Below are 14,803 nucleotides of genomic sequence, written 5' to 3'. Positions count from 1 at the left end.
GTACAAATAAGAGGTTGAAACCTCCTTGGTCTTTCGCGAGCGTCGATTGGTCGTTGACAATTCCTCAAGTTCGTACTAAGCGGAGTTCTCCTTTGGCGGCAACGCGTTCGTTCGTACTGGAACATCTTGAGACTGAATATGCACGCTATCTCCGAATTTTTACTGATGGCTCTATGGACAAGGTCAGAAGATCTAGTGCCGCTGTTTTTCACATTCCCTCTTTGAAGTATGATTGGTCGGTTCACTTCACTGCAGTCGTGTCTTTCACAATGACCGAAAGCGTTGTCATTGAGGCAGCTCTAAAGAAGCTACGGTTTTGTACGCCTCGACCTGTGTAATTCTTACAGATTCAAAATCCTCCCTTGAAAGGTTAGAGCGCGGGTACCCTCCTGATGCCTCATGTATAAGCTCCCTACGTTCCGTGCACAAGACTGTGTGTAGAAGACTGGCCTGGCATTGTCTCCATTATGTTCAACGTGTGGTGTGTGTGGTGACATACAACATTACCTAATGTGCTGTACTCTTCACAAGGCAGAAAGGAGTGTGTTATTCGGGTCCCTCAAGAAGACAAGTATTCCTCACAGTTCTATTCAGGACACTGTTTTCCCGCCTCCACATGGTGACCTTTGGAGTGACTATGCGTAGTTGTGATGTCTGTGCATGATATATATGATTTATGTATTTTAAGTGTCGCTACGGTGGAGCAATTGCCGGCACCAACTGCAAGGCTGATCCCACCAGTAGCCTACAACCACTCAACTCAACTCAACTCAACTCAAAGCTCCCTTGGATAACTGGATTTGATGCCTGCAGGACCCGACATGAGCAGCCGGGCACATGAAAAAGCAGATATTGCTTTAACATCTAAGAATGAGTAAAGTTGTTTAATTATAGAGCGAGATCAATAATATGCCGATTTAATGCAACTTTGCTAAGTAAAACTAGACAGAGCGTATTGGGAATGGGGCGCCAAAGCAGCTGTGGCACAACGTGTCTCGCCATCAATATCGACGTTAACGTTATTATCCAGGAATCAACTCAGTGGCACACTATGCTTTCAAGGCAGTAACGCGTCATGCATGGAGTGCATAGGCAGACGAGCTCCTCCCTGGCACTTCCATATGGTCAAGCTGCTTGACTTAGCTGCTCCTCAGCGATGGCGAAGACGTCAAAGATGCCATCTCGATGATGTAACGATGTTACCACGCCACAAGAAAGAAGCCTCAAAGACAGCATTACGCTTCCTAGAGAAAAAAATTCTCGGGTTTTACGAGCCAAAACGACTCTGATTGGAAGGCACGTTGTAGTAGAGGACTCCGGAAATTTCGACCACCTGGAGTTGTTTAACGTGCAACTAAGCATAAGTACACAGGTGTATTCGCATTTCGCCCACATCAAAATGCGGCCGCCGTGGCCCGGATTCGATCCCATGACTTAGTGCTCAGCAGCCCAACATCATAGGAACTGAGCAACCACGGCGAGTGCCGTCTACAGAAGAGCTGACGATGTGACCTAAAAGCTGGACAGTGTATGCACGCGTGATCCGATGTCACGACAAAACAGCAATGCAAGAGAAACGAACACTCACCTCGACATGGCTGTCGACTAGTGCGTAAGCGCCACTTGAGTTCATGCAAGAGCCGACCACCCCGTCACGAGAGGACGGTTCGCCACCCAGTTGCAAAAAGTTGAATCTTCCTGGGAAGGCCCTGGAACCACGACAGCGCCAGGACAAATAATAACACCGGCTTAGATCAGCATGGCAACAAACACAATCCATGATCGCAGATAGCCTACAACGATCGTTATCTTGCAGCAATGCTCACGAGACATAATGTGCGGCTTGAACTTCCTGAACCTTCATTGGTCAATCGTCGACCTGATGTAGAAGTGGATAAGGCTATTAAATGAACCAGGGATACAACCTGGAGAGCTTTTTCTGTCACCTTGCCTTGAGAGTGCTTGAATATCAGCAGAGTATGCCGTCTCAAGCCTGCATGATGATTTCTGTCGGCGCCGAGTCTACATGAGCTGTGGACGGCATCGTCGACAGTTTCCAAAAGCACCTGCTCCACAGTGCAACCTCCATCGCAAGGAGAATCTTGTAATCATATATATTAACAAAACTTGGTGCTGAGCTAGTTGGCTAATGATTTTAAAACAACATTTGTGGCGCTAAGCAGACGAGGGCCAAATGAGACCCAAACGACAATTATGGATGCCCGTATATGCCGCTTGTGTTCCACTTCGTTCTCGTCTGCTTAGAGCCATATACTTTCTTTGTACGGAGTAATTGCGCAGGTAATACTTTTGAACTTGAGCCAGGAATCGGAACAATTGAATAAGAGCATGAGTATTTCACATAGAAACTTTACGGTAGGAAGCGATCTTCTCTTTTTTTGATGACATAGAACCTGAACTAGCCTTTCATAATATTCGACAAAATGATTTGACAAAAATCAGTTGCGAAGCATCGCATATTTACCGAAGCGTCCACTTGAACCCTTCCTAGTCCGTAGGGAGTATCGCAAAGTGATAAATATGCCACAAAACTACATGTGCATGAAATGCTGCGCAATGAATTGGAAATTATTCAGCCATCCGAAACTTGGTGCCGGTTCTTGTTATCTTTGTGCATTAGTGGCATGAATCAATGTGTTTTGCAAGAATTGCCATCGCCAAAAACTTCACGAAGGAGGTGTACCCCTCTCACGAATAGATGATGCACAGCACTAACTTTGCTACGCAAAAAATTTTGGGGGGATGTTTTCAAGACTGCATACAGGCATATCGAAGTCTTTGAGGGGTACCAAGAGATGACGGCTTGTATTACCCCGGAGGGCCAATAGAACAACGTCGTCGGCACACCGAAGGTGGCAGAGGTATTCGCCGTCGATTCTTACTGTTAAACATTCCCAATTTAATAGCTTGAATATTCTTCCAAGCATGCAGTGAATAGCATTAGAGAGATTGTGTCTCCCTGCGTGACCCCTTTGCTGATAGGTATCTTGCTGCTGTTTTTGTGTAGAATGAAGGTGGCTGTCGGATCTCTGTAGATATTTTCCAGGGTATTTACGCAAGCGGTCTGCACTCCTTGGTTATGCAATACCTCTATGACTGCTGGTTTATCTACCGAATGAAATGCATTTTCGTAATCGATCAGAGATATATAACTAGGTGTGTTGTACTCTGCGGATTTCTTCATAGCCGGATTAATGAGATAAATTTGATCTATTGTAGAGTATCGCATCCTGAAGCCAGCCCCCCTTTGTTGATTAAAGTCCGGTATTGGCCTTCTTTTATTGTATAATTTTTTGGTAAATATTTTATACAATACTGGGAGTAAGCTAAAGGGCACATAGTTTTTCAGTTCTTTAATATCTCCCGCTTGGTTGATTAGTATAATGGATCCATTCTTCCAGTTTTCTGGGGCTCTTGTTGTCGATAGATACATTGTATAGAGAGCCACCAGTTTTGATAGCATGATCGCTTTTCCATCTTTGACTGTTATCATCTTCTGTTATATATCATTTTCTGTTGACTGTTATATCATCTTCTCTTGCCGCTTTTCCCCGTTTCATGTCTTGAAAGGGCATTCTGACATCACCTTATAGGAGGAGTTTCTGTATCCTATTCATTATTGTTTCGAATGGACTAGTCCTGAGTCTTCTGGGTACTGTACGCGTCAGTACAGAATTCTTCCGCTGCTTTTATTATACCTTCGAGATTGCAGATAATATTACCCCGATTATCTTTCAGTGAATAAATTTCGGCTTTTCCTATGCCAAATTTCCTTCTCACTGAATTCACGCTAAATTTATGTACGGCATCTTCAGTATTACTCGCGTTATAATTTCGAATATCACTTATATCCGCGTTATTGATGAGTTTTGACAGTTCCGCGAATACTTTCTTATCTCTTGAGTTGGACACGTTTTTGATTTCGTCATTTGTTACTTTGAAGAGTTTGCTTACTGGTTGCCTTGGTGCCTTGCCTCCCACTTCAATAGGTGACGCTGAAGCCAGCCTCCTTAGGGTTTCAGTCATTACCTCTATGTCATCATCATCATTATCTCTCTGTTCTAGGGCCCCATATTTGTTCGCAAGTACCCGCCTAAACTGGTCTGCTTTTATCTTTTCGCGTCTAAGCTGGCCCGTTATTTCTTGACCAATCTTAGCCTGTTTTGGTTCAAATTGAGGTGAATCCTAGCCCTAAGTAGTCTATTACCACTGCACTTTACCCGCCCTATCACTTCTACATCCTGCACTATGCTGGGATCTGCAGAATGTATGACAACAATTTCATTTCTTGTTTCACCATAGGGCTTTTGCAGGTCCACTGTCCGTAGCTACGTTTCCTGAAGAAGTTGTTCACTATTTTCTGCTGATTCCTTTCTGCAAATTCTGCCAGCATTTGTCCTCTAGCGTTTCTTCAATCGAAGCCGTACTTAACAATTGTCTGTTCACCCAGCTGCTTTTTCCTCACTTTCGCTTAGAAGTCATCCATTACTACTGTACACCGAGTTTTCACTTTCCTGATCGCGAATACAACATATTCATAAAACTGATCTTTCTCCTCATCGCCGTGACTGTATGTTGGAACGTGGGCTCGTACTACCATCAATCTATCCCTTTTATTAAGTTTGATTACGACTACTGCCACCCTCTCATAATGCTGTAGAGTTAGGTAATTTGACCCGCTATGTCTTTATAAATTAGGAATCCTACTCCTTATTGCTTCTTATCAGGGAGGCCTCTATAGCAGAAGACATGGCCGTTATTGAGCAATGTGTGAGCCTTACCAGTTCTAATTTCACTAAGGCCGATAATATCATCATTAATTATCATTATCACGTATTCCGCGACATGATAACTCATATCCAACATCCGAAGTATGGCATTGGAATGGCGGTTGTTCATTAAATGAATATAATTAGAACACGACAACTTCATTGTATCTGGAATGTATAAATATACTTGTTTTTTAGAAAGAATTGCGATTGATGACATTCACGAAGAGTGCGCTACTTGTAGCCATACGGACAAGTCGATAGCACACTACAAAATTTCGCCATAGGGTAGGGTAGATTGCGGTTTACACTACTGGTTCAGGAGAGGTGCAGTATTGCGAATTAGTTCAAGAATCGCTTTAAGTATTTCTTTCTCCGGGGACGGAGCCCGAACGAAATTGGAGCGTGCTGAACCCGATTCCGAACAAACCGGTATTCTTTCCGACGTTAGTCTTCAAACAATAAGCATTTTTGCTGTCAAAGTTAGAGATGAAATCGCGCTTCTTCTACACCTGCTAAGGCACTTAGGTCTTCGTCGACTTACGTTCCTGCGCATTTGACGTGTGAGTCTTGCGTGCTTGTTATATGGTAATTTTTTTATCAATACTTTAGAACTAATCTACGTTTTCATATTCATTTCTTCCCTCAAAGAGGTCATTTAAAGGAAGATGGTTAAAATATTCTTGGAGCTTAATAACATAAGCGGACATGACTCATAAGCGTTGAGAAGTGGCTTACCTTGATACATATTGTAAATGAGAGCCCCCAGTTCGCGCAGATGCGTATTTGATATCTGCGGCATGTCCCTAGAAGAAGCGCTGAAGTACTGCCAGTCTTCCTCGATGGTAGTTTTTGATCTTTTGCTTATGACCTTATTTATTTATTTTTATTTATATACATTACTCCTAACGGCCCTCGTTCGAGGGTATTACATAGGATGGGGGGGGGACAAATATTAAATATACACAAGAACTAAAACAACATGAAATAAAAACGCATACAAGGAACATAAAATTAATAGATAGAATAGGGGACATACGCACTAATTCATGAAATCAAAAGAACATTTTTTACACAATATGTTAATATGTACATATAACAATAATTAATAACTCATCTGCTACCGCTAACCGTTTTCGCGCAACAAGGTTCGGAAAGATGGTAGATGAACTTCAGTAACAGCGCGTGTTGGTAGGTTATTCCATTCTAATATTGTGCGAGGAATAAATGAATTTGCGTAGAGCGATGAGCGGCACGTTATGCGTTTTACTTTGTTAGCATGGTCACGGCACGGGATGACTGCACGTTGTGGTAAAAAGAAGTCATCATGAAGCGTGGAATGGTGATAAAGTTCATGAAATAAGGTTAGGCGAGCAAACCTTAAGTGCAATAGCTAATGAGCCATAGAGATTCCAAACACTTCTGTAGGAATTTAATGCCATGGAACTAGCGGTCTAAATTATCAGCTTAAATTTTTGGTGCAGTTCATTGACTGTGTGCTAGTACACTGTTGTCGCGACGTTTAACATGTACAAATACAATATTTCTAGAAAATAGGCTCTTTTAAAAAATCTAGTCGAAAACGACTCTAAAAGTTTGGACATCTATGATTAGCTCTTAGCCAATTACCCACAAACAGAAAATATATTTGAATATCGAATGAATCAGCAGCATAGTGCCATGAGTATGGGGTTGCATTTACCTCATAAGTAAGTATCAAAACGCAATTGTTCGCCACTGAAAAAGACAAGAAAATGCTGTGGTTGCTGCAACTGGAATGTAACACTTCTTGTACCCTATACAACAACGCTTGAGGAATTATGCTGAAGTATGATCGAACTTAACACTCCTATTTTCAGTTTCTGGTTATTCAAAACTACCTTAACAGAAGACGTCATTTTTTTACCTAGGTAATTTAGGACAATCAGTGTGGTTACGAAAGTTTGTTTCTTTTCTCAATGAAGTCTTTAACTGTAAAGTAAGACGCTGAAATTTTGATTGGTTACTACTCTAAATATGGTTGTGTTTCCAAATTCATTGCCATGATTAGTTAATAATTCTTGCAGTGTGCCTTTCTACACTTCACACATGTTGCAATTACCAGTGAGTTTCTTCTTCTTCCAGCAACTTCATCTTTATTTTCCTTCGTCAGTATGGTAAAGATGACTAATTATTTAGGAATAGTAGCTAATAGGGTAGATTGTGTAATTATGTTATTTTCTCGGCACCTCAGAACTTTTATTTCGGAAATATTTATTTCCCTACATGCCTAAGTAATCCTGTTCCTCTTCATCCACCAATTGTCACCAATTTACCAATCGTCTAATGCGGGAACAGGTCACGAACAACTGTGAGCGCAACAACAGCGACAACAACACATCACACAACGCTTCAAGTGAGGCGATCGTGCAACAGGAACAAATAACCGCATTAAATTGTGCCAGTGGTACTGTATTTAAATAAAGATATTACTCCTTGAATATATCATGCCAGAACACGTTTCCAGGCACAATATAGCTTAAAAGAGCTGCCGCCTAAATGCCTGCCTTGAGTTTCTTTTTAGAAGTTTTCAACGAAAAGGTTTCGGCTTTTTTACGCCGTGTACGTTGGCGCTTATAAACATACCCACGCAATGTATTCTGAATGATTTTTGGTAGTTGCCCAGATGACAGGCTGCCCATAAAGGTACACTGCAAAGCCAGAACGGGTCACGGATTTAATAAATTGTTGCTCTGAAATGACTGGGAGGATTTGTGGTAGTGAACTTGCTCAACCACGGCGGCCATCATGCGTATCCTGGTCTCTCGTTTAATATGAATATATAATGGGTAAGGTGATTTGTTGGGCGATTTCGTGCATAGTTCCGGTAAAATGCTTCCAGGAGGTGAAAAGACGCTAGCATAAGCAGAAAAAAGCATGGGAAAAGCGCTCCACTTACAGATAACTTTTAAATGGAATACAATGTCATGGATTGTTTTCGTGAATGAGCCTATAAACATCCAAGAACACGTGCTTAGCGCCAAGCTTAGGCGCTGTGTTTTAAAATTGCAATTTATCATTAAATTGGAAAGAAGCCTCACTAACGCACAAGACTTTGCCCAATTTTATCATATGAAAACTTCCCATAACTGCCTTTGCAGTCTATTTCGCTCCTTATCAATGAGGGACAAAGAAAGAAAGTCTGGTCTGCAACCACACCTCTTGCAATTAACAGCAAGTAAAACGGAAATTTTACAACCAGCAACAGTGTTTGGAGCAGTGCACGTGTCAAGGTTAATGGGCGTTGCTCCATCAGCGACCCTGATAGCACGAGAGGCAGCAGTTGTAAAGCCTCTCTTCAGGCGGCAACGAACACGGTTGCTCATCCCCGCAATATGGGCTCCTGTATCAGCAAGCGCTAGGAGAAATACACCGTCAACTTCTACGTCGACTATATTGTGGAGTCTTTGGCAGAGACATCGATAATGCAGCGTCACCTCAGGGACCTGAATCTTGCAGTTTCCCGAAGGAACACGCCCAGGTAGGAATGACGGCGAACGGCGACGGGACTGGGGCGATCTGGACGACGGGAGAGGACAATGAGGCGAACACGACTGGTGACTGCAGCCACCGTCATTGACGGCGCCATGCTGTGGTACCGTCAGTGGCTTGCCTGTTCGGCTCTGCTTGCGGCTGCATATGGCAAAAATAGCCGTCTCGACGAGGCCTGTTCGAGAACGGCATCGAGGACCTACGGTTGCGGCAGTATCGGGCGACGTGACTAACGCGGTGAGAACTGAAGCAAAAAACTCTGTCGTCCGGTGCTCGGCACTCTGCCATGCTGCGAAAACCATGACCGACCCATTGGTTCTCAGTATGTACGAGCGAAGGACGTTTGGTTAACTGGGAACTAACCACGGTACAAACGGACTGCAAGCAGACAATGGCATGTTCTTTGTCCACAATAACCTGAAATAGAGCAAACCTAGAAGGGCATGTGTCGTTGACAGGTGGGTACAGACCCGCCAGGCACATGGCTTCTAACTCACGGCGCACAGTCTTCGTCAGCTGCTTTGAAGGCTGCTGCTGCGAAGCAGAGTCCTGTTGGTCTTCGTGATGTGATCATGCCGTATTGGGTAGTCGTGCGAATTACTGATGAATACGACGACTTTTCACTTTCTCGAAAGGTTTGTGCTCCGTAGTTATGTCATTACCCGAAGTACAGTTCTCAGAATTGAGTAAACTGGGTGGACCATCGTTGGTACCTTTTAAGACATGCCTAACTTTTTCAAACTCTATTTCAGTGTCGGCATTGCAGCGGCGTGCCAGCGGGTCCTGCATATAGGCGCTGTAGCCTTCGGTGGATGTCTGAACTCTTGATGCATACTATTTCTTGGTGATGACCTTCCGACCCATCTATTTTTCGACATGGTCTCACAGCTTTTGCTTGCAGATATCCCAGTTATCGAGGTATTTTCGTCGTTGTGGGGCCACACTCGCACAGTTACCGCCAAGTAAAAAATACGTGTTCGCCAGCGTCACTATGCGATCCCATTTCTTGTGGCTGCTCACCCGCTCATACATTTCCACGAAGTCATTGACATCGGCGCCAGCGGTAACGCAGATGTTTCCTGCATAACGCGTATGCGTGAGTACGATGCTCGACGCAGTAGACGCAGGCGTTACGGAAATAGGCACTGTCTCCTGCGACATCGCTGAAGAACCGCAACGGTGGCCACTAGAAAGATCCACTCTTACTCAATACCCTGCATTTTCACCATTTGTTACGTAGAGAAAGCTCTATACCAAATGTTATTACAACAATTTCATAGGGAGAAGCTGATCGCGCAGGTTGGCAGAAATGTCGCATTTTCAAGATACAGTCATATCTATCGCTTCCACTTGGTCTCTCTCTTGCGCGTAACACCGGAAGAATATCATCATCATCATCAAACCCACCATCAATAACTGGGCACCAAAGACCAGCACGACACCAGCGAGCAGAGTGGCCGTGTGTGAGGAGCTGAAGCTCTTGTTCCGTTCGTCACAGCCTTACGTGGCCTCCACCGTAGACATTGCCCATGAACAGCAGGAGCAGTCTCTGCGAGTTCTTGAACTGCGGCAGCTCCTGCAAGAAGATTTTAGCTTGGCTGCCGTGATCTGCAGGCACGTTCCCCCACCTTTCCCATGCCAGGGCTCAGTAGCATGCATTCGAGCCCCAAACCACGGCCGGCACAACCAGCAGACCCGCAAACTCCCGGCGTTATTTGCCATGGAAGATGGATGTTTGACGCGCTCCCGGCAACCTTTCGCTTTGCAGTCACTGCAGAGAAGTCTCCCATTACAAACGTCTTTGCACAAACCACCGCGAGTCACAGACTATCACATACTACCGCCGCAGCGCCGACCATACACTTACCGAACTCGCGACTCGTCTGTAAACCGATATCCGGAAAACTAACAGCACCGACCAATACACGTGTGGTTGCTGTCTGTCGAAATGTCGAAGGTGCTCCACCATCGCTATTATGCCAAATGACCCTATCGACAATGTAGCGACGCCACCACGCCACCAAAAGGATGCATCGAAGCCAACTATATGCCACCTACAGAAGACCTGACGATGAGACATTAAAGCAGGACACTGCCAAGGACCCGTTAGCCGATGCCGTGACATAACCGCAATTCCATGCAATGCAACACGCACCTCGACTAAGCTCTCGACTGCCACGCACTCACCACCATAGTGCACAGAAGAGGCGATCACTCCGTTCTTAAGAGGACATTTCACAACCAAGTTTCAGCGAGTTAAATCTGCCTGGGAAAGCCCCGGAACCAAGACAGCTTGAGGACGCCTAATAACACCGATTGTGATCAGCATGGCAACAAATACAATTATTGACCGGACTTACCCTGTTAGGATTGTTGTCTTACAACAATGCTCAGCACAGGTAACTTTCAGCATGAAATTCCTGAACAAACGTTGCGACCATCATCCACCCTGAAGTACCAGCCGATAGTGCTGTCAGAAAAAAGAACAATACAACCTGGAGAACTCTCTGCGCCACCATGCCTTGAGACTGCTTGAAGATCCGCTGAATATGTCGTCTCACGCCAGCTTGATAATTTCGGTCGGCGCCAAGGGCACAAGAAGTATGGATGGCATCGTTGAGAGTGACCAAAATACAGCTGCTCCACCATGAAAGTTCCATCGTATGACAAATCGTTGAATCATTTAAAGTAACAAAATTCCATCTGGGTTAGTTGGTTAACTACATAAAAACTAAATTCGCAGCGCTAAGCAGACGAGGACGAAATGAGACACAAACGGCATATACGGAGGCCCGTATATGCCGTTTGAATCTCGCTTCATCCTCGTCTGTTTAGCGCCGCATCCTTTCTTTGTATGTACTAAAACGCAGGTAATCCTGAGAAACTTCAGTCACAAATTTGAGCACTTGAACCGCATGAAAATCGCATGTCGAAAATTTACGGTAGCACGCGAGTGTTCTTTTTGATATCACCGAACCTAAACTAACGGCCCGTGTCCATCAACTAGCCTTTAATATTATTCCGAGTCTTCGCAGTTCGAAGGAAGCAAACGTGGGCTCGTACTACCATCAATCTATCCCTTTTATTAAGTTTGATTACGACTACTGCCACCCTCTCATAATGCTGTAGAGTTAGGTAATTTGACCCGCTATGTCTTTATAAATTAGGAATCCTACTCCTTATTGCTTCTTATCAGGGAGGCCTCTATAGCAGAAGACATGGCCGTTATTGAGCAATGTGTGAGCCTTACCAGTTCTAATTTCACTAAGGCCGATAATATCATCATTAATTATCATTATCACGTATTCCGCGACATGATAACTCATATCCAACATCCGAAGTATGGCATTGGAATGGCGGTTGTTCATTAAATGAATATAATTAGAACACGACAACTTCATTGTATCTGGAATGTATAAATATACTTGTTTTTTAGAAAGAATTGCGATTGATGACATTCACGAAGAGTGCGCTACTTGTAGCCATACGGACAAGTCGATAGCACACTACAAAATTTCGCCATAGGGTAGGGTAGATTGCGGTTTACACTACTGGTTCAGGAGAGGTGCAGTATTGCGAATTAGTTCAAGAATCGCTTTAAGTATTTCTTTCTCCGGGGACGGAGCCCGAACGAAATTGGAGCGTGCTGAACCCGATTCCGAACAAACCGGTATTCTTTCCGACGTTAGTCTTCAAACAATAAGCATTTTTGCTGTCAAAGTTAGAGATGAAATCGCGCTTCTTCTACACCTGCTAAGGCACTTAGGTCTTCGTCGACTTACGTTCCTGCGCATTTGACGTGTGAGTCTTGCGTGCTTGTTAGATGGTAATTTTTTTATCAATACTTTAGAACTAATCTACGTTTTCATATTCATTTCTTCCCTCAAAGAGGTCATTTAAAGGAAGATGGTTAAAATATTCTTGGAGCTTAATAACATAAGCGGACATGACTCATAAGCGTTGAGAAGTGGCTTACCTTGATACATATTGTAAATGAGAGCCCCCAGTTCGCGCAGATGCGTATTTGATATCTGCGGCATGTCCCTAGAAGAAGCGCTGAAGTACTGCCAGTCTTCCTCGATGGTAGTTTTTGATCTTTTGCTTATGACCTTATTTATTTATTTTTATTTATATACATTACTCCTAACGGCCCTCGTTCGAGGGTATTACATAGGATGGGGGGGGGACAAATATTAAATATACACAAGAACTAAAACAACATGAAATAAAAACGCATACAAGGAACATAAAATTAATAGATAGAATAGGGGACATACGCACTAATTCATGAAATCAAAAGAACATTTTTTACACAATATGTTAATATGTACATATAACAATAATTAATAACTCATCTGCTACCGCTAACCGTTTTCGCGCAACAAGGTTCGGAAAGATGGTAGATGAACTTCAGTAACAGCGCGTGTTGGTAGGTTATTCCATTCTAATATTGTGCGAGGAATAAATGAATTTGCGTAGAGCGATGAGCGGCACGTTATGCGTTTTACTTTGTTAGCATGGTCACGGCACGGGATGACTGCACGTTGTGGTAAAAAGAAGTCATCATGAAGCGTGGAATGGTGATAAAGTTCATGAAATAAGGTTAGGCGAGCAAACCTTAAGTGCAATAGCTAATGAGCCATAGAGATTCCAAACACTTCTGTAGGAATTTAATGCCATGGAACTAGCGGTCTAAATTATCAGCTTAAATTTTTGGTGCAGTTCATTGACTGTGTGCTAGTACACTGTTGTCGCGACGTTTAACATGTACAAATACAATATTTCTAGAAAATAGGCTCTTTTAAAAAATCTAGTCGAAAACGACTCTAAAAGTTTGGACATCTATGATTAGCTCTTAGCCAATTACCCACAAACAGAAAATATATTTGAATATCGAATGAATCAGCAGCATAGTGCCATGAGTATGGGGTTGCATTTACCTCATAAGTAAGTATCAAAACGCAATTGTTCGCCACTGAAAAAGACAAGAAAATGCTGTGGTTGCTGCAACTGGAATGTAACACTTCTTGTACCCTATACAACAACGCTTGAGGAATTATGCTGAAGTATGATCGAACTTAACACTCCTATTTTCAGTTTCTGGTTATTCAAAACTACCTTAACAGAAGACGTCATTTTTTTACCTAGGTAATTTAGGACAATCAGTGTGGTTACGAAAGTTTGTTTCTTTTCTCAATGAAGTCTTTAACTGTAAAGTAAGACGCTGAAATTTTGATTGGTTACTACTCTAAATATGGTTGTGTTTCCAAATTCATTGCCATGATTAGTTAATAATTCTTGCAGTGTGCCTTTCTACACTTCACACATGTTGCAATTACCAGTGAGTTTCTTCTTCTTCCAGCAACTTCATCTTTATTTTCCTTCGTCAGTATGGTAAAGATGACTAATTATTTAGGAATAGTAGCTAATAGGGTAGATTGTGTAATTATGTTATTTTCTCGGCACCTCAGAACTTTTATTTCGGAAATATTTATTTCCCTACATGCCTAAGTAATCCTGTTCCTCTTCATCCACCAATTGTCACCAATTTACCAATCGTCTAATGCGGGAACAGGTCACGAACAACTGTGAGCGCAACAACAGCGACAACAACACATCACACAACGCTTCAAGTGAGGCGATCGTGCAACAGGAACAAATAACCGCATTAAATTGTGCCAGTGGTACTGTATTTAAATAAAGATATTACTCCTTGAATATATCATGCCAGAACACGTTTCCAGGCACAATATAGCTTAAAAGAGCTGCCGCCTAAATGCCTGCCTTGAGTTTCTTTTTAGAAGTTTTCAACGAAAAGGTTTCGGCTTTTTTACGCCGTGTACGTTGGCGCTTATAAACATACCCACGCAATGTATTCTGAATGATTTTTGGTAGTTGCCCAGATGACAGGCTGCCCATAAAGGTACACTGCAAAGCCAGAACGGGTCACGGATTTAATAAATTGTTGCTCTGAAATGACTGGGAGGATTTGTGGTAGTGAACTTGCTCAACCACGGCGGCCATCATGCGTATCCTGGTCTCTCGTTTAATATGAATATATAATGGGTAAGGTGATTTGTTGGGCGATTTCGTGCATAGTTCCGGTAAAATGCTTCCAGGAGGTGAAAAGACGCTAGCATAAGCAGAAAAAAGCATGGGAAAAGCGCTCCACTTACAGATAACTTTTAAATGGAATACAATGTCATGGATTGTTTTCGTGAATGAGCCTATAAACATCCAAGAACACGTGCTTAGCGCCAAGCTTAGGCGCTGTGTTTTAAAATTGCAATTTATCATTAAATTGGAAAGAAGCCTCACTAACGCACAAGACTTTGCCCAATTTTATCATATGAAAACTTCCCATAACTGCCTTTGCAGTCTATTTCGCTCCTTATCAATGAGGGACAAAGAAAGAAAGTCTGGTCTGCAACCACACCTCTTGCAATTAACAGCAAGTAAAACGGAAATTTTACAACCAGCAA

At 43.0% G+C, this 14,803-nt stretch overlaps 1 protein-coding gene across 2 annotated transcripts in view; it reads right to left on the bottom strand.

Moving 5' to 3' along the window:
* Positions 1-14,803, bottom strand: part of LOC142590280 (uncharacterized) — a 153,905-nt gene that overhangs the window by 125,368 nt on the left and 13,734 nt on the right. The window contains exons 3-4 of one of the 2 annotated variants that reach the window (XM_075702272.1): positions 6,493-6,527; positions 1,589-1,709 (exon numbers count right to left, since the gene is read on the bottom strand). In XM_075702272.1, the coding sequence (XP_075558387.1) occupies positions 1,589-1,709; positions 6,493-6,497 (126 nt within the window). In that variant the 5' untranslated portion in view covers positions 6,498-6,527. Of the gene's footprint in view, positions 1-1,588; positions 1,710-6,492; positions 6,528-9,728; positions 9,868-14,803 lie in introns of those variants that run through there. The other variant, XR_012830065.1, reaches the window with a different exon arrangement.

Source organism: Dermacentor variabilis, chromosome 8 (genome assembly GCF_050947875.1).
Source record: "Dermacentor variabilis isolate Ectoservices chromosome 8, ASM5094787v1, whole genome shotgun sequence".
Taxonomy (NCBI): Eukaryota; Metazoa; Arthropoda; class Arachnida; order Ixodida; family Ixodidae; genus Dermacentor; species Dermacentor variabilis.
Note: the sequence above shows the minus strand (reverse complement) of the source record. Positions and strands in the feature narration are given on the sequence as shown.